At 39.6% G+C, this 17,952-nt stretch overlaps 1 protein-coding gene across 2 annotated transcripts; it reads left to right on the top strand.

Moving 5' to 3' along the window:
- The first annotated feature begins 5,980 nt into the window (after positions 1 to 5,980).
- On the top strand, positions 5,981 to 10,395 carry LOC115685589 (protein LIGHT-DEPENDENT SHORT HYPOCOTYLS 10-like). Of its 2 annotated transcripts, none has more exons than XM_056315105.1 (3): positions 5,981 to 6,394; positions 6,563 to 6,882; positions 10,046 to 10,395. In XM_056315105.1, the coding sequence occupies exons 1-2, from the start codon at positions 6,184 to 6,186 to the stop codon at positions 6,874 to 6,876; spliced, it is 525 nt and encodes a 174-aa protein (XP_056171080.1). In that variant the 5' UTR covers positions 5,981 to 6,183; the 3' UTR covers positions 6,877 to 6,882; positions 10,046 to 10,395. The 2 variants fall into 2 exon arrangements, with proteins under 2 accessions (XP_056171080.1, XP_030466528.1); XM_030610668.2 differs by having other exon boundaries at positions 5,984 to 6,394; positions 10,061 to 10,395.
- Positions 10,396 to 17,952: the final 7,557 nt, after the last annotated feature.

Genomic DNA, 17,952 nt, shown 5'->3' with positions numbered 1-17,952 from the left:
AAAGCCTTACTTCCAAAAGCAGAATTCATTACTTTGTAATAAACTCTATAAACAAGTGCTATGGGGATTGATCCTTCAGCTATAGAATAATTATGAGTTTTTATTTGAAGAGTTAGGGATTTCAAAATATTTTTATCTTTAAGATAAACGAAGAATCTTGGCTGACTATCAAAATGGATTGGCCCACTACAAAGACTGGTTTCAACGCTCCAAGAATGGATTCATCATTTTTTAAAAGTTTAGCATCTCTTAAAACAAGAAGTAAAGATGTATCTAAATCTTCTTTAGTAAGTGGTTTTGCTCCAACTTGTACTAAACCTATGTGCATATAATTTCATTTTTGGGAATGTTTCTTTATAGAATCTCTATTGAGAAGTTGTATAGAAGCAAAAGAATTAGAACAATAAGATAAGAGGAGTCTTATAAGACCAAACGAAGTCTTATATATATGAAGCAAGAACCAAGAAAGCTGTGTTAGGGCATTAACAGATGTCTGCTTGCAAATGACAAAAAAAACCCTTGTCTTTTAATCTCTCCCAAAAATAATTGCACTGCCACTGTCCATACAGCTTTGGAAGTCGTGACCCACTAATGTTTCTTCTTCTTCTGTTCCTTTCCACAACACGCCAAAGATCTAAATAATGCTTAATTCCAGTTTGAGAGAAATTTTTTCATATAAATTCATTCTATTCATGGGTGTGTAGCATTGAATGAGAACCTACTCGAGCTCAAACCTTATCTCATCCATCACAAAGTAAAATCCAACAACTGATGTTAACCACAGTGCGACGTGCTATCTGAAAAAGGATAACAGAAACGTGACAGATCGGACATTGGAGTAAAGATATGCGATTGAAGATGCCGTCGAACACTGGTTTAGGCTTGAGGTCATAACGAAAATAGTCCAAATTTTTTTGACCCACATAAACCAAGATCAGGTGAGCAGTCAATATATGCATCCATCTTAAATACCCTATGAGTTGAGACAACAAAATCAACCTAGAACAGATTTAAAAAATGTCTCTGGAGTGCTAAGGAACCAAAGTGTTAAGAAGAAAGAATCAAAGAATTGACTGATACTATTAAGATCGTATCACAAGCTGCAGGTTCATGTCATTTTAAATCTGAAGTTTGAATTAAATGAACTGTTTTTGGTCTTTGTCTCAATCCTGAAATGGAATCAGTCCCGTCATTATTTGGGATTAGGGTAGCTATTCACATGAAAGATGAAGTTCTTCACTTGTAATTCAATTTCCAGGTAGGTGAATTAGTATATCCATAGAAGACTATTATCAAGTTACTCAATGTTACTATAAATTGTTTCCTCGGCTTACAGCTGATGGATTTTGCAGAGCTGCTATTATTCCATCTGGAAAATTTAACTTGTGATGTAGTGTAATAGTCCATTCCGAAATAAATTCGGTTTGCTGCCCCAAAAGGAATATGCAATTGGAGATGATTAGAGCCGGTCTCTATCGATCGTAATATCACATATAGAATCATGTTCTTCCGGAAAACAAATAACTCAATATATTGGGGTTGCGGAGAGGCTACAGTATTAGCTCCAATCATCCCAGAATTGAAAATAAATATTGAATATAAAAAATCGTTCAAAAAAATGCCTGAGCGATGAGTTATGATCTCTTCCAGTTTTTTCTCTCCAACTATTTACAACTGGGAAAATAACATAATGCTTGTTCTAATATCTTGGTTCTCGCTATTTATTGTTTGCAATGAGATTTCTGTCGAAAAGTTATGCAGAATTAAAAAAAAAATATGGTTCCAAAAAGAGGCCTAAGCATTGATTTCTGCTCTCCCATAGTTTTGCCAACTCAAAGATCTTACGACAAGAGAATATCAAGAGACGTGTTCGAATAGCTTGATTCCCATTATTTTGTAGTACTTTCTTGTTTGCCATAAGATTCCTCTCAAGAGGTTACGTGGAATAAAAAAAAAATGTTGTTCGAAAAAGATACCTGAGCGATGAGAGCCCTTAAACCCTAAACTATGAAATCCTACACCATAAATCTTAAACCCTAATAATCAAGAGCTTCTGTCGTTGAGATGGGGACAATGTCAATCACAAAATATGAGAATTACACACAAACATTTGTGTTTTTGGACCCAACATAGATCTCAATGCTTACTGGTAAGAAAATTGCCCTAATTTAGTAAAAGAGTTAATACCACAAAAAATTCCAAACTCGTATACCTGTAGCAAATTTACCCCGTACTAATTATTTGACCACCAAAAATCCTAATATGGTACATTTGTAATAAATTTGCCTTATGTTCGTTTTCATTAAATTCGATTAATATCACGAAAAATCACAAACTGGTATACATGTGACAAACAGCGGCAAAACCCTAAATTGATACACCCGTCATTTGCCACGTGTTATCGAACTCAGCAATTTAACGATAAAATTTAACGAAAAACTAATAGAGGGTAAATTTGTTATAGGTATATCAATTTGAGATTTTTGGTGATAAAAAAATTAGTACCAATTTGGGGTTTTTTGTGGTATTAACTATTAGTAAAAATATTACTTTTACACTGTTTATGGAGCTGGAAGGAACAGTCTGAAGTTTGTTAAGAACAGTGTTGATTATTGCTTAATAACGTATTGTTGCTTTAAATATGACCCAAATCCACTTAGATCCTGTTACTCAAAATACTTTAGTCGGCTAGTGAGATTATATATAATTGGGATCTGAATCCTCTCTAGTTAGATATAATCAGACAATGTCCAATTTAAATTTAACACGTAACATGTCAAATATCAAATGCAAAAACATCTTCTTCCTCCCACCATATACTATGCTTGAAACCTCTGAACACCACCAGGTCATTGCCTCGTTTCTGGTTGCGTTGCCTTCACCGGCAACACTAGAGGTGATAGGTTTTCGGTTCGATTCAATCCCACCTAGAACCGGAAACCAGACCGGGAGGACTGGTTTCCAATTTTAGGGACTGGGGACTGGACCGACTGGTCTTGGGACCGAGAACCAGACTCGACTGGTGGTCTGGTCTAGTTTTAATGGAACTAATCACTTATTATCATTACATTGAATAAAAAAAAATATTTGGAATAAAAATTCTAGTCACAAACTGGGACACTTTTTTGCTCTTTGAAGATTATTGGTCCCGCTTTATAAAATTCTAGTATGGGCATCCCCATGACCACATTTCACACTTTTCCCCTGGTCGAGATATTGCCTCGTGTCGGATTTCTTCAACCAAGAGGAAGTCAGACATTACATTTGAATGTTGAACTCAAATGAGAGTCGAGCGTGTTGATGTCGAGCGAGGCGTGAGGCGAGAGGGAAAGGTGCCAAGTCATTGACATCGAGCGAGACGTAAGGCGAGGCTACGAGAGGGAAAGGCGTCAAGTCGTCGATGTCGAGCGCGGTGTGAGGCGAGGCCATGAGAGGGAAAGGCATCGAGTTGTCGGCGTTCAAGCGAGCAAGGGGTTACTGGTTAGGCGAGAGGGAAAGGTGAGATCACCGAGAGGGAATTTGGGAAATTGGAAAGGCAAATTAGGGTTTCAGTTTCTACTTTCTTCAAAAAATAAAAAATATATATATATATATATTCGGTCTGATCCGGTTGATCCGGTTCTTACTCTAGAATCGGAAACCGGGAACCGGACTATCCGGATACTGATTTCACTTTTAGAAACCGGAAACCGAATTGACACTTTCGAAAATTGAATTAAATCGGGCGATTCTCGGTACGAGCGCTCCATGTTAGTCATCCATAGGCAATACGCCTTAGGCACGACCACACCTCTGACGCCATGCACGGTGGCCCCTTCCTCAATCTACCCAAAAAATAAAGGGTTAATGACGTTATCCCAAAAGGTGCAGGGATTTTTATTGAATATTGAGTCAAATTTTAGGAACAATTGATATAAGTACCCCAAAAATAAATGACAGGTCGCCCTAGATCTACTCAAAAGATTGGGGGGGGGAGGCTAAATAAATATGTTTTTGGTGGTCTAAATTTTATGCTCAAACTGAATGGAGCCTTTCTTTTAACGTGATTCTATTGATGCATTCAGAATCAGCTTACCCGAACAATGCAGTATTACGTAGGAAAATTGTGAAGCGTCATGGCACCTGGATGATACAAATAGTCCTTAAACTTTAGTCTAAAGTGCAATATGGTCCATGAGCTTTTAATTTGTTTAATAAAGTCCCTGAACTTTAACCCAATATGTAATGTGGTCCCTAAATTTTTAATTTGTTCAATATGGTCTATAAAATTTTTTGGTACATGTTCAAACTAGTCTCCAGACTAGTTTGAACATGTTGGACAAATTAAAAATTTGTGGACCACGTTGCAAATTGGATTAAAATTCAGGAACCTCATTACATGCTAAGTTAAAATTCAGAAATTATTTGTATCATTTTTTCTATTTATTTCCGATTCATTCCAAATTGTGAATAAAAAATAAAGCGAAATAGCGTTATGGTCGTCCAGTACATCATTTTTGGACCATCTGACGTTGATGATGCTATAATTAGGCAATAAAAAATGATGAAGGGTCGTGGCATCCAATCATATTTATGCTTGAGGAATCTTCTTTAGTGGGACGCAAAAGATTGGTCAGATGTCATCTCCATCAAAAGAGAATTGACGTGTACCTCAGGACTCCCTCCTCACTCGCACCACTCAAATCATGGCACTTGCGAACTTATTGAGGCCAAATCCAACCCCCCTCGATTTGGCTTAATTCCACAAACATGTCACATGCCGACCTAATTTCTTTGGTTTTTTCACTACGAACGACCGAAGAGGAAGAGGAAGAGGGTCCTCTTCTTTCCCATAATTTTTCGGGTTGAAGATTAATGGAGATGAGTAGAACAGTAGCAGCAATGTTTGGTGGTGCATTGCCCTAGTAATTTTCTGATATTAAAATGAGGTTTTTTTTTGTTGGCATAAACCCGGAAAAAAGAAGAAAATTAGGGCTTATGAATTTAGGGATGGGAAAAACTATCTGAAGTCCTAGGCTATTTCCCAATCAAGAAACCGTCGATAATGATTTTCTTCTTTAAATAAACGAGGCAATTTACTCCGCTATATTATAATAAAAGACCATTCAAGGAAAAGATATCCAAGACGATTATATTAAGCTGGGAAGATCGACTTCATAGGATCGAATGACACCCCGTATGAAAGTCATTTTATTAACTTATTTTTTTAATTATTTAATGTGTAACTATGCCTTCAACAGATAATGACATATATGCGTAAGTTCTGTATAGCAATTATATCAGGTAATTTAATGATATTTTCAGGTTTATTCTTGAAAATGACAAGCAGAACAACGACAGGAAATCTCAAAGAGAAGATCTCATTCATATCTACTCTTCAACTAAAGTGGGTCAGGATGTAACAAAGTTTCCAGAGAAGTAGTTTCTACGAGTCAAAGCTGGACTTCTCGAGTAAGTTCCACGGCTGCTAACTAATTCCCATTAAAAACTTCAAGATTTTTAAGAAATTATAACTTCTCTGTTCCATCCAAATACAATACCTTAAACCTTCAACTCAATGAGTTGCTAATAATAATTTTTTTAGTCTTACCTTATTTTTGGTCAATTGGCTATGAATCTTCCTGATCCTTATGTAAGAATATTCTACTATCGCACTCCTAATCGAAGTATATTTATTGTAGTCTAAAAAATCTTCTTCTTTTTTTGGGGCATTTTACATTAAGACCCTCAAGTTCAAAGCAAGTTCAAATTTTCCTTCTTATTTTCTTTTCATGAGGGACTCCAGTAGGGAGAAAGAAGGAACCAGAAATCCGACCTCACATCTCTAGGACTAGTTTTGTCAAAGATTAGACCACTATTGCGCCAATTCTTCTTCAGTATACATCTGCTTTTCAAACTCTCGAGAGTGAAATATTGGTTATAATTGTCACCGTCTATTATAAAGAAGAAACGCTAGAGAGAGAGAGCAACCTCTCCTTTGGCCCACGCCATGTCTACTCAGGAGGCCCATGACATGATCTTCTTCATCTCCCTCTCCACTCCGATTTCTCTCCTGTTGTTTTGACCTCCACCTCTCCTCAGTCATTGCCTTATTTAGCAAAAACTGAAACCCTCCATCAGTGTTTCATCAGAGTTTCTTCTCTCTCTGGGTGATTCTAAGAGAGAGAGAGGGAGAGAGAGATCATGTCGAGCGAAAGGGGGAAGGACATCGTCGAAGGATCGTCTAGATCTCCCGGTGGCGATTCTCCGGCGACGCCGAGCCGGTACGAGTCGCAGAAAAGAAGAGATTGGAATGCCTTCATTCAGTACCTGAAGAACCAAAGGCCCCCAGTTCCACTCTCACAGTGCAACTACACTCAAGTTCTCGAATTCCTCCGCTATCTAGATCAGTTCGGTAATGCCGCTCTTTCATAGCTTCTAGTTCAATTGATAAGTGTTTACAGACTCTAAAAGCTTAAGCAAATGGTTTACGTACATAATGGTATCATTTCGTTTTGCACATGTCACGAACATCCGATACATGGAATTTTTTACCTTGACTTTATTGCGATGCTTGAAATAGGCAAGACTAAAGTTCACATCCAAGGATGCATGTTCTACGGGCAGCCAGAGCCGCCGGCTCCGTGCACGTGCCCGCTCAGGCAAGCCTGGGGAAGCCTTGATGCACTCATCGGGAGGCTCCGAGCTGCCTACGAAGAAAACGGAGGGACCCCGGAAACAAACCCCTTCGCTAGCGGCGCCATCCGAGTCTATCTCCGAGAAGTGAGGGATTCCCAAGCCAAGGCAAGGGGGATTCCATATAAGAAGAAGAAGAAAGCGACCAATCAAACCAAGGGGAGTGAGGAGTCGAGCTCCGGCGCCGCGAGCTTCTCTTGATAAGTGGTAATTGACCCCCCAAAGAATTTTTCTTGATTTTGAATTTTGACTGACACAGTTTGATCGGCATAATTCTTGAACTGATATTCAACTTACTTTGATTGTATTGAGGATTTGACATCGAAGCACGCATCTTCCAGTAGTGTATATGATTCGTATAGAGTATGGGATGCACACGATAGCTATATTAGTACAGTGATAACAAGCAACAAAAGAAAACAGTAACCCTAATTTCATACAGGAAGAATTAATCTCTGAACCTTCCTCTTTATTCTCAATCTCTGTCTATCATTATTGTGCCATATATGGTACACGATATTGAAAACAGTGTCTATAAATTATTGGTAATCTAATGACATTCATCTTGTCATTTGCATGTTGATGAGGTATCTTTTTTAAAATCCTCCGGATCCTTTAAGACTCTTGAGATTTCGTGCCCCCATTAATGATCTGTTCGTACGACGGACACACTTAATTCAACTAAAATAACCATAGTAATTGGAAGGAAATAATTGATCCAGTTTTTTAAGGTTCCTTAAAATAATCCTTTGCAGATACTTTATTTGATTCATGCATGCTTTCACATCAGCCTTTAACGTTTTTATATTCAAGCTCTCATCATTGCCAATATCCTCTATGTACGTGAAGGCAAATTGCTTATTTAATAGTACCTTTTCTTTTGCTTAAAGTTGACAAAACTTGTCTTAATTAATTCTGCACTGAGATTAACGAAGGCGTCATAAAAAGGGACTTTTTTATACATCTTGTGAAGCACATTATGCTCTTGATCTTGTGTGTTTGATTCTATTCTCATCAGTCTCATTTTGGTTTGCACCGACCTTTCCTTACAGGTGATTATGACCGTCATTCATTTGATAAATGCGCTAAACGCCACGTTCGAGATTAAGTCTCATTTACATGCATGCTTCATTCTTATAGTTAGAGGCCATTTGGTGAGTATAGAGGTCCTGGCTAGTTACATGTACCTAAATGATGAAATTGTCTCTTTGGCATTGTTAAATAGTACAGTTGCAAGCAAGCTTAGAGGAAGACCAAAGTTGAATAATACATCTACAAGGTTAGTTAGGTATTTCACGAGTTCAAGACTTATCTACTTATGATATGTTTCCTCGTCATAAAAGGAAGTTGACAAAATTTATTTTGTTGGATTGGCTTGTCTACCAGTTCTCCTTTGACACTTAATAGGAGTAGGGATGAAAATACAACTGAGAATTTCATCTTGAACACAGTTCAAACAAAGAATTAAATGATTACTTTGCTTGCACAAATATCATTCTCACACAAAAGATTGGTCTTCCTAGATTAGAAAGTGCATTTATTCAAATCTAGATAAGAAACCCATGTTGACTGATTAAATTGGATGTAATGAATCCAACTTTTGGTTGTACTACCCAAGAGGCTGATGTGATGCGGTTTTCCAAGTAGTTGCTGTTATATGTAAACTTATCACATTACTAGTGACATAGCCATAGTGCATGCCTCGTCCATTTTCAGAAATTAAGACATGAATAACACTAGGTATTCTAAGACTAGTTGACCAAATTGATTTACAACGTGATGCAATAGACTCTCACTAAGTGTTGAATATAATCACTTGCCTAAATTTCACTTGTAATTTGCAACATCACATAATAAGCAAGTTTTGTAAATTAATCTTACTATATCTATATTTGTCGATGCAAAGATAAAGAGTGTTGTTATTGGATGCATTCAATCACAAATGTTTGTGATAGAGCCAACTATATTCAAAGAAATGTGGATGTTCCATTTTAATATAAGTGGGATCTAGTTGCGGTTACAACTACTTCTAGTGGTATGATTAATTTGTCTATGAAAAAGTTTTTGGAATATTACGACTGAGTAACTATATATAAGTAGACAGGAATAGCGGTAGGTATTTTAAGATCAATTAACATAAAAAAATGTTTAAAATACGTCACTAACTACAAGCGGGTCAGGAGCGTGACCTAGTATTTCTGGCATTATTCTACTAAATAAACCATTGCCAATTTTATGGAATTGAGGCTTCAAAGTAAGGATAAGATGTTAATGATTAACACATATCAACTGATCCTAGCTAAACATTGTCAAGTAGAGGTATTATCATGAATGCTTACGTTAAAAATACTTCTGAAATTCGAATATATGTAGGTAGCCATGCGCCTTTCTCACTAATGCGTATTTTCCTAGGGAAAAATGGCCAGAAGAAAGCTGAGTACGCCTTCAGAGACTGTTTGTGTGATATGTCAAATAACATGATGAAAACTTAACAGGGAAGAGAAAATTCACAGTTCTTAGTGAGAGCTCTGAGTTAGGTACAAACAGAAGAATGTCTAGCCATGGAGGCGGTGTTTCATTGTTAATACGATATTAATGTTAAGCGACAAGAAACTACAATGATACGAGGGAAATTGATTTGACATAGCATTTATCAATCTTCTTAACCAAGTCAGATTAAGCAATTTGTAAAGTTAAATACCAATTTGATTTTCCAAGAGTTAGTTTGTGAAGATCCAGCACTTCTAGCTTCTGAAAATGCTTATTGCGATAGTGATTCTGCCTAAAGATCCTGCCTCGGATTGAGACAAAGGGCTTATGTATATAGCGGACACCAACTGAACAATTCCTTGATTGCAATGTTTCGTTTTGCCTGTTTAATGCTTGATTCACGAGGGAATAGCTCATGCTTATGACTTATACATGCTTGAAATTTATTCCTCCATTAAAGAATAAAGCATATACTTAATGCTAAATACCTTGTTTGTGCGTGTTCATCCGAAAATTTTTCTTCACTAGCATGCACAAGTATATCCGCACATAAACTATCATACAATCATCAAGTAAAAAAAATGAAAATGGAACGTAGATTATGCCCCGTAAATTGAAAAGTCTGCTTCACCATAAGTTCAATGCAACAGCACCAAAATGACTCGTACCTCGGACATGGGAAGATTAGTCTTTGAGCACAAGTTAATCACGGGGATTTAGAGAATTTGGAAAAGTAATAAATATTCACTATTGGCAGGAGCTTGTTTTCGTGGCCGATGAATGTTTACATTCTTTTGAAAGGCCATTTTGTCCGGCCTTCAGATTTCAGAAGGCTTCATATTGTTCCTTTAGAAGCTATTTTGATAACTACGACAATTAGTTGTTAAAATTTCAGGACGTCCTGTGGAATCGATTCATCAAGTGGAAGGAAGGAATGAAAAACTTGCCAATGTCCCTAATGGAGTCACAGTATTCAATTTTAGGTACTGCCATTTCTATTGCTAGCTGCTAGTACGAACTAAGATCAACAGACCAAGATGATGCTGAAGGCTTGCTGCTATATTTGGAATGCCCTCTTTTTTTTTCAGCTTGGGGAAAATGTTTTACCCATATGTTCAAAAGCGAAATGCATGTTTTGCTTATAACTTGTGATATGGGTGGTCGAATCTTGCTTTCTCCCAGTAGTGAAAGTTAAGAAGTTATGTGAGTATATATTGGTTCAAGGTTTCAGCTCTGGTTGCCATCCATAGATCTTCCTCTATAAGCAAGAATCACTTAATCTCAGCTTCTAATGTTTCAAATATATTCATCTGGGTATAGTATATTCCTAAGTAATAATCTAATCGACGTGTTCCTTTAATCCTCTTTCTGTGGATGATGCATTTGTGCTGTCCAGAAAATTCTTTGGTTTATGATATCATAAACTCTCTGGGCCATTTACCCACCCATGGGTAGTTCAGTTGGTTATGGCGTACTTGGAATTGTGTGGTTAGGCGCACTGGTCCCAGGTTCGATTCCCCAGCTGAGCACTTGTGATTTAAGTGGGGGGCCATGGCGGTGGGTTGTTGTGCTAGTCTCCCCCGAGGAATAGTCGAGGTGCGCACAAGCTGGCCCGGACACCTCGGTTACTAAAAAAAAAAAAAAAAACTCTCTGGGCCATTCTTTTATGCAACTTTTTCTGGGGTTTTGGCTTTTCCATTTCAGCTTTTGTTTCATCATTGTTAGGATTATTCTCCATTATGTTTTGGCCATCATAATTATTCTTCCATTTATAATGCTCTCTTCGCCCTCTCACTTTTTCGCTTTTTTCTTTGTATTCGTACATCAGATTTTTTTAGGTTTATCTTTGGCGAGTGCTTTATGTATTATCTGGCCGACCATGAATGAACACTAATGTCTAAAGGGAACTGAGGTTTTGCTAGCTATCTAGTTGATAATATCTCTCAGATCAGTACAGTAACACGGATATTGCTATTTTTAGTGCTTCATCGAGCTCTCAAATTAGGGTTTTGGGAGGTTATATATCTCAAGAAAAGAGATGAGTTTTGCATGAAGCAGCTATAATATCACAGTCATCGTCAACACTGTTTTGCCATATTAATATTGGTGACTTCAGGAAATGATCGGTGCATTCTCTGATGGCCAAAAAAGAAAATTAGCACCTTCATCTGGACATTAAATATGTTCACTCCATTGTGCAGATGATTGGCTGCACCTGTCTCCTCTACCCCTCTCTCTTTCCTAATGAAATCGCTTGGACTTACTCTGTTTAGCTATAAACAGAAAGTTGGAAGAACAGCTTACAGAAATCAACTTATGAATAGTCACTTTCTCTAGGTCCCTCGCTTACTTGCGCTCCCTCTCTGCAGCTTTACTCTCGGTTCATTTGATCTGTCCTCTGTCAGTGGAAAACAAGTAAATTATCGACAGAATGAATGACACAAGCGAAAATTCAACAGTTAATGTATAAAATTTATCTTATATCAACAGAAGATGACGTAAGAACGTGCAAGTACTCTTGATATTGGGATTTTGTCTATTTCGTTATTTAGATTTTTTTGGGTTTCAATGATATTTATTTTTGGTAGTTAGTTATCTGCTCAGATTTGAATTTACTCTTTCAAGTTTGAGATAATCTAGGGTTTCATGGATATGATATGCAGATTATCACTTACATATATGTAAAGGCAGCCTCTATTTCCATCCCATTCATTGGTATAACCACCTCTTTGTAAATCATTGACCAAAATATCTTTCAAATTAAAATTTTCGACCGTTCAACTATTCTCTATTTATCTCATGGTAGGATTTAACTCTCCCTCCATTTTTTTTTTGTCCCTCATGTAAGAATATCCTAATATGGGCTTCATTAATTGAAATTAACTGAATTAGTTTGGTCAAATAAATGTGAGATATGTGGGTTCTTAATAAGTCTAATATGAAGCTGGCTAGTGTGGGCCGAGTACGGCCCGGCTCGTAATGAGAGGGCCCGTGGTCGAAAACTCCATAAATAGTGCTCAAGTCCCTCCCCTAACATGATGATGCATAATCTGACTCACATACGGATCTAGAGAGGAATTTCTTCTCGTGAGTGGCAATCTCATTAGGCCAGTGTCCGACAAAGGGTATAGGAGAGATGTACTTGAGTTCGTGTTCAGAAACCGTCACCAATTCCACGTTAGGTTCGGTGGATTCTAAAGCAGGTACGCGAATAGATAATTTCTCCATTTACATGTTTCGATTTCTGTTTATGGTGATCCTAGGTGTGCCATTTTCGTGGCCTGCATGTGGTATCAGAGCCTGCCATAGATTAGAACTGAAACACGCGGATGAAGACCATTTTCGTCTTGATCAAGAGGTTTTTGCCACTTTTTGAAATTTTTAGTCAGATAAAAGTTGAATTTTATTATATATTTGGAATCTACTAGTCAAGACGAGTAGAATGACGGGTGGCACGTCACCAGGGGATGTCGCACACATCTTCACGTGCCGACACACGCTGTGGGCGCGGCGGCGCGTGATGGCCATGCGCGGCCATGACGAACCGGTGCGTCTCCCCACTGGTAACCGCTAACATGACGTCAACGGGGGCTCAGATCCGGGTTGACCCGGATCCTGACCCAACATGACCGATGACCCGACCCGAATGTTGACCCGACCCAAATGTTGACCCGACGGTCAACCGGTTGGACCGATCCGTTGGCCGTTGACCGGTTGGACCGGCGGTTCAGACCGATTTGACCAGCTAAAAACGCGCCTCGCTTTCCAGCGGCGCGTGAAGGCGCATCTAACTTCCGTTTGGGACGTTCTTAGTACCAACGCGCTCGTATCGAGATTCTCTACATTGTGGTGTATTTATTTTACATGGTTAAAGCTTTTAAAGATGTGAAAATATGTATAGAACCCTATAGACGCTTATTTTTAGGGTATTTTTTGCGTATTTTCTTGTATTTCTCTATGGTTTCGGAAATGCATATGGTAGCTCACATGTATATCACCACATAAGGACTGTGTAGAGTGTAATTTATTGTCTATCAATGAATGGAACAATATAATTAGCATGACATGTAATTTCAGAGATATACGCCCCCGTCTTTATGTCTAGCATTACATGTATACAGTGAATGTGATACATAAAGCTCATATCCCTGGTACGAGAGATTTTCAAGGATTCAGTTGGAAAGTGACCGCCAAAGTGGCACACTTGACCGAGTTTGAGAAATAGCGGTCTCATATTGTGGTGGGATGTCTCCTGCTCTAATGCATGGTCATACTCCCAAAAGAGGTGATTTTGTATTGGTTCATGGAGAGATACATGTACGACATATGCTTGAGGAATGACTGATCTTAGTAGTTCATACACCCAAAGGTGGTGATTTCACGAAAGATTAGAATATGTTCTCATGGCCGCTATCATGTGGAGAGTCTACAACTGCATGTCATATTTTTTGCCCAAAGGTGATTATGTGATAATGTATGTAACTCTCTGCATAAGTACTCACATGATGCTGATTGTATTGTTTGTTTGTTTTCCAGTCACCTTTTCTGTAAATGGCAATTCCATTTCCATTGAGGTCCTTATTGGGTTGAATTTTAAGAAATGGAAAGAGGATTTTCTATTTGGAATGAAGCTGGCGGATGTTCACATTGCTCTTACAAAGGATAAGCCGGCAGATATCACGGCCACCAGTATTGAAACTGAGAAAGCGCACTATGCTGCCTGGGAAAAGAGCAATTGGATTTGCTTATTGACAATGAAAAGTGGTTTGCTAGCTGACTATACTGCTAAGGAAATGATGGCAGCCTTAGAGGTTAGAAACCGCATTTCATCTAATGCTAGGGTTGGTACACTTCTTCAAAGGCTCTTCAATATGAAATATGATGGTACTGTTGGGGTTAGAGATTATGTCCTGATGATAGACTTAAAGACGAAGCTTCAAGCTTTTAATGTTTCCATTCCTGATGCTTGCATTGTGCATCAAGCCCTGAACATCCTTCCACCTGATTTTGGGATTATAAAAATAAATTACAATTTCCAATATGAGACTTGGTCGGTTAATGACTTGATAGCTAGGGTGATGGTAGAGGAAGAGAAACTTAAGAAGGAAAGAGGGCATCTAGCCTTATATGTTTCTAGTTCCCACAAGAGGAAGAATAAGAAGTTCAGAAATTGTACTCATAAAAGTACTCATAAAACTACCTTACCAAAAAAAAAAAAAGTACTCATGAAACTACCGGTCAATCTGACAATATGGATCCAAAGAAAACATCCTTCAAGAAGGATGGTGACCGCTGCTTCTTTTGTAAAAAGAAAAGTCATATAAAGAAGGACTGTGGGAAGTTTAAGGCTTGGATCTCCAAACGTGAGCCTACAGGTAATGATTCTTTGGTACTTATTTGTGAATCCAACCTATCAGAAGCATCATCCAATTCTTGGTGGCTAGATAGTGGTGCAACTAATCATGTTGTGTTTACCATACAGTGATTCATAAATTGGAGGATGCCAAATTAGGATGAATCAAGACTCACTGTGGGAAACAACGAGAAAGTCAACGTGGTGTTTGTGGGAAATGTTATCTTAATTCTAGACTCTGGTTTTAGATTAATGTTAAAAGACACTTTTTATGTACTTTCTTTTAGACGGAATTTAGTTTTCGTATCGTGTTTAAACATGTATGGCTACTCTTTTGAAATTAAGAACAATGTTATTTCTTTGTTTCATGATTCAAATAAGGTTGGGTACTGTAATATATACAATTGATTGTACAGATTGTGTTTGTCTCCCAATGACATATATGTCGCTTATACAGTGTTGACACCTATTTTTAATTTGCCCAAAATTAATTACACAAAATTTAGGAGTTAATTTTCTTTAATTCCTAAAACAAAAAAATATTTCTATTTAAATGCATTGCATATAGAATTTAGGCACATTTGTATTAATAGGATCTATTAGAGTTAAAAAAAAAAAAAAGGAATTTCCGAGTTGGGCTGGGTCGGGGCCGGGCCGACCTGGCCCTTTTCTTTTTCCTTTTTCTTTCCCCCCCGCACGGGCCCAGTCCATTCTCTTTTTCTTTTCTTTTTCTTTTCCCCGCGCGAACCCAGCCCGCTTTTCTTTTTCTTTTTATTCCCCGCGCGTGGCTGGGCCCGGCCCGGCCCAGTCTCTTCCTTCCTTCTTCGTCCCTACGCCGAGCGGTCCTTTTCTCTCCCCTGTTCTCCTCTGCCGCTGACGCAGAAGCGACGAGCGGCGGAGCAGCCCCGCGCTGTCCCCATCAGGCCAGACGATGGCCGACGAAGCACGCCGACGGGACTGGCATTAATGGCCAGTCCCGTCCTCCCCGAAAACCCGGCCTCCTCTCCCCCTTCTTCCTCTCTTCTTCCGCGTCTGAACTGGCCCCCCCTCTGCACCGGCCTAAATGGCCGCGAAAGTCACGGGCCAGAGTAGGCCGGTGCAGGCCGTCGTCACGCAGACGTAACGAAGCAGGGGGGCACCGTCGTCATCGCCTATAAAAGCCGGAAAGAGAGAGAGAGGCCCGGTTGACCATTTTTGAGAAAAACACAGAGAAAGCGTGAGAGTGTGAGCCGAGAGAGAAAGGGAGCTTCCGGCGGCCACCGCGCCTCAGCTTCAGCCATCCATCCCCGCCGCCAAGATGACGGCGGCGACACAGAGAGCCAGAGAGCCTGGGTCGGCCATTTGGAGTGAGAAACAGAGAGAGATAGAACAGAGAGAGAATAGAGAGAGAGAGAGAGAGAGAGAGAGAGAGAGAGAGAGAGAGCAAACTGAGTTTGTCGGAGCGAGAAGAAGAATCAGCAGCGTCGCCGTCGCCCGCGGACCAGCCGGAAGCCTCCCAGACGCGCCGTCGACCGGTGAGTCGTCTCCCGGCCCGGACTGCTCTGTTCTCCCCTGTTTTTGCTCCCGGTTTGGCCGGGACCCGCGCCGGTCGTTTCGCACGAGTCCCGGCCCATACCGCCGTCCCCCGCCATCCGTGCGTCATCGCCAAAGGTAAGAACAGGTTTCCCAAGGACGGCGGGGTCTCGAAACAGGTCGGATCTCCTGTTTTTGGTCGTGCATGCCTGGTGTTCGACAAAATACCTCAATGAGACTGGTTTTAATTTGGTCGCCGGCCGGCGAGTATGCGGTCGGACGACGACCGAGGCAGGCGGCGAAGCTTGGTGGCCACTCCCAGGGGCCGGATTAAGGTCGGCGCCGGTCTGGGTCGGCCGGCGGAAGGCCAATTTTGGCTCCGCCGGCGTCCCCGCGTGCCTGTGCACGCGGGGGTCGACCCGACCCGGGTAAACCGACCCGACCCGGGTCAATGCCCTGGGTCGGATCCGTTGACCCGGGTCAGTTCCTACTCGGATCAACTGATCCGACCCAGGTCAACGCCCCTGGTCGGATCCGTTGACCCGGGTCGGTTCCGACCTGATTCGAATCAACCGACCCAACCCGGGTCAACGCCCTGGGTCGGGTCTGTTGACCCGGGTCAGATCCAGCCGACCCGACCCGTTTTTTTAATATTATATTTTATTATTATTTTATTTTAAAAATAAAAAAAAATTTAAAATTTTTTTTTCTTTTTCTTCTGTTTTTTCTTTTTCCAAAAAATTTTTTTTTTAAAAAAGATTTTTTTTTTCAAATTATGTGATATATTTGTTGTTTTAATTTATTATGGTATTATTATGCATGTTTTTGTCTTGTTTAAATTAGCTAAGCATGAGATTGTGCGGTAGCATTTTGCATGTTATTTTTATTACCGTTATATTATTATGCATGTTTTAATACAATTGCATGAGTTGTTGTGTTTTGAATGTCATCTGACTTAGTTAAGGTTAGAACCTTAGGCTGCATGAATTGTTGTGTTCCTGACTGCTGATCGTTTCTGATTATGCACTCACTTGAGTACCTCACATGTTGGGAGAAAGGTGCTAAAATCAATCCAAACTGCTTGACAAATGTTTTCAGAAATGAACAGGGTAAAATGGTACCGAAAGGGCATTAGTTATCCAACTAGTGTAACCAAGTCCCCGAACTCTTTTAATCTCTGGTTCGTAGGAATAGGGTGATTCTCCCATCACCTTATTTGGGTTTCTAATCGACCCACCCCAAATCGATTAGTGGCGACTCCTTGGTATAAACCACTTGCATGTTAATACTTAAACCCTAAGTCGCGATATGGTATGGGCTTGGGAGAGCCTTAGTTAAGTCATGAACCTAGACTTAGCACGTACCAGGCGAGACCCCCCTCTTTTGTTAAAAAAATAGGGAGGTTGGTCGCGACATACGGCTGAAAAGGTTGTTTCCAAAAGACCTCTATCTAAGAAACAGTCTTATGCATTGTGGCATAAATAGCTTGGTTACATCTCTAAGGATAGAGTAAAAAGGCTGATAAAAATTAACATCCTACCTGTTCTTAAAAATGACCTAGAGACATGCGTAGACTGTTGTAGAGGTAAAATGACCAAGATAAGGAAGAAAACTGCAGTCCGAAGTTCTGACCTATTAGAAGTCATTCATACTGATATTTGTGGACCCTATACGGCAACCTTGTGTATAAATTTTTATTTCATCACATTTATTGATGACTATTCCCGATATTGTTATCTGTACATGATTAAGGAAAAGTCCAAGTCTCTTGTCAAGTTCAAGATTTTTCGAACTGAAGTTGAGAAACAGTTGGAAAAGGTCATAAAGGTTGTTAGATCTGACCGAGGTGGAGAGTATTATGGCAAGCACGGCGATGCTGGATAGCTTAAAGGGCCATTTGTCAAATACTTGGAGGATTCTAG

Source organism: Syzygium oleosum, unplaced genomic scaffold, assembly GCF_021117445.2.
Source record: "Syzygium oleosum isolate NSW1041296 unplaced genomic scaffold, Sole_v2.1 Sole_v2.10, whole genome shotgun sequence".
In the NCBI taxonomy this organism is placed as follows: domain Eukaryota; kingdom Viridiplantae; phylum Streptophyta; class Magnoliopsida; order Myrtales; family Myrtaceae; genus Syzygium; species Syzygium oleosum.
The sequence above is the reverse complement of the archived record's forward strand: the minus strand, read 5'-3'. Positions and strand labels throughout refer to the sequence as shown.

Bases quoted from the DNA above. Each gene is read 5' to 3' on its own strand.
- LOC115685589 (XM_056315105.1), top strand. From the start codon at position 6,184: ATGTCGAGCGAAAGGGGGAAGGACATCGTCGAAGGATCGTCTAGATCT. The intron at 6,395-6,562 runs GTAATGCCGCTC...TGCTTGAAATAG, and splicing joins CCGCTATCTAGATCAGTTCG to GCAAGACTAAAGTTCACATC.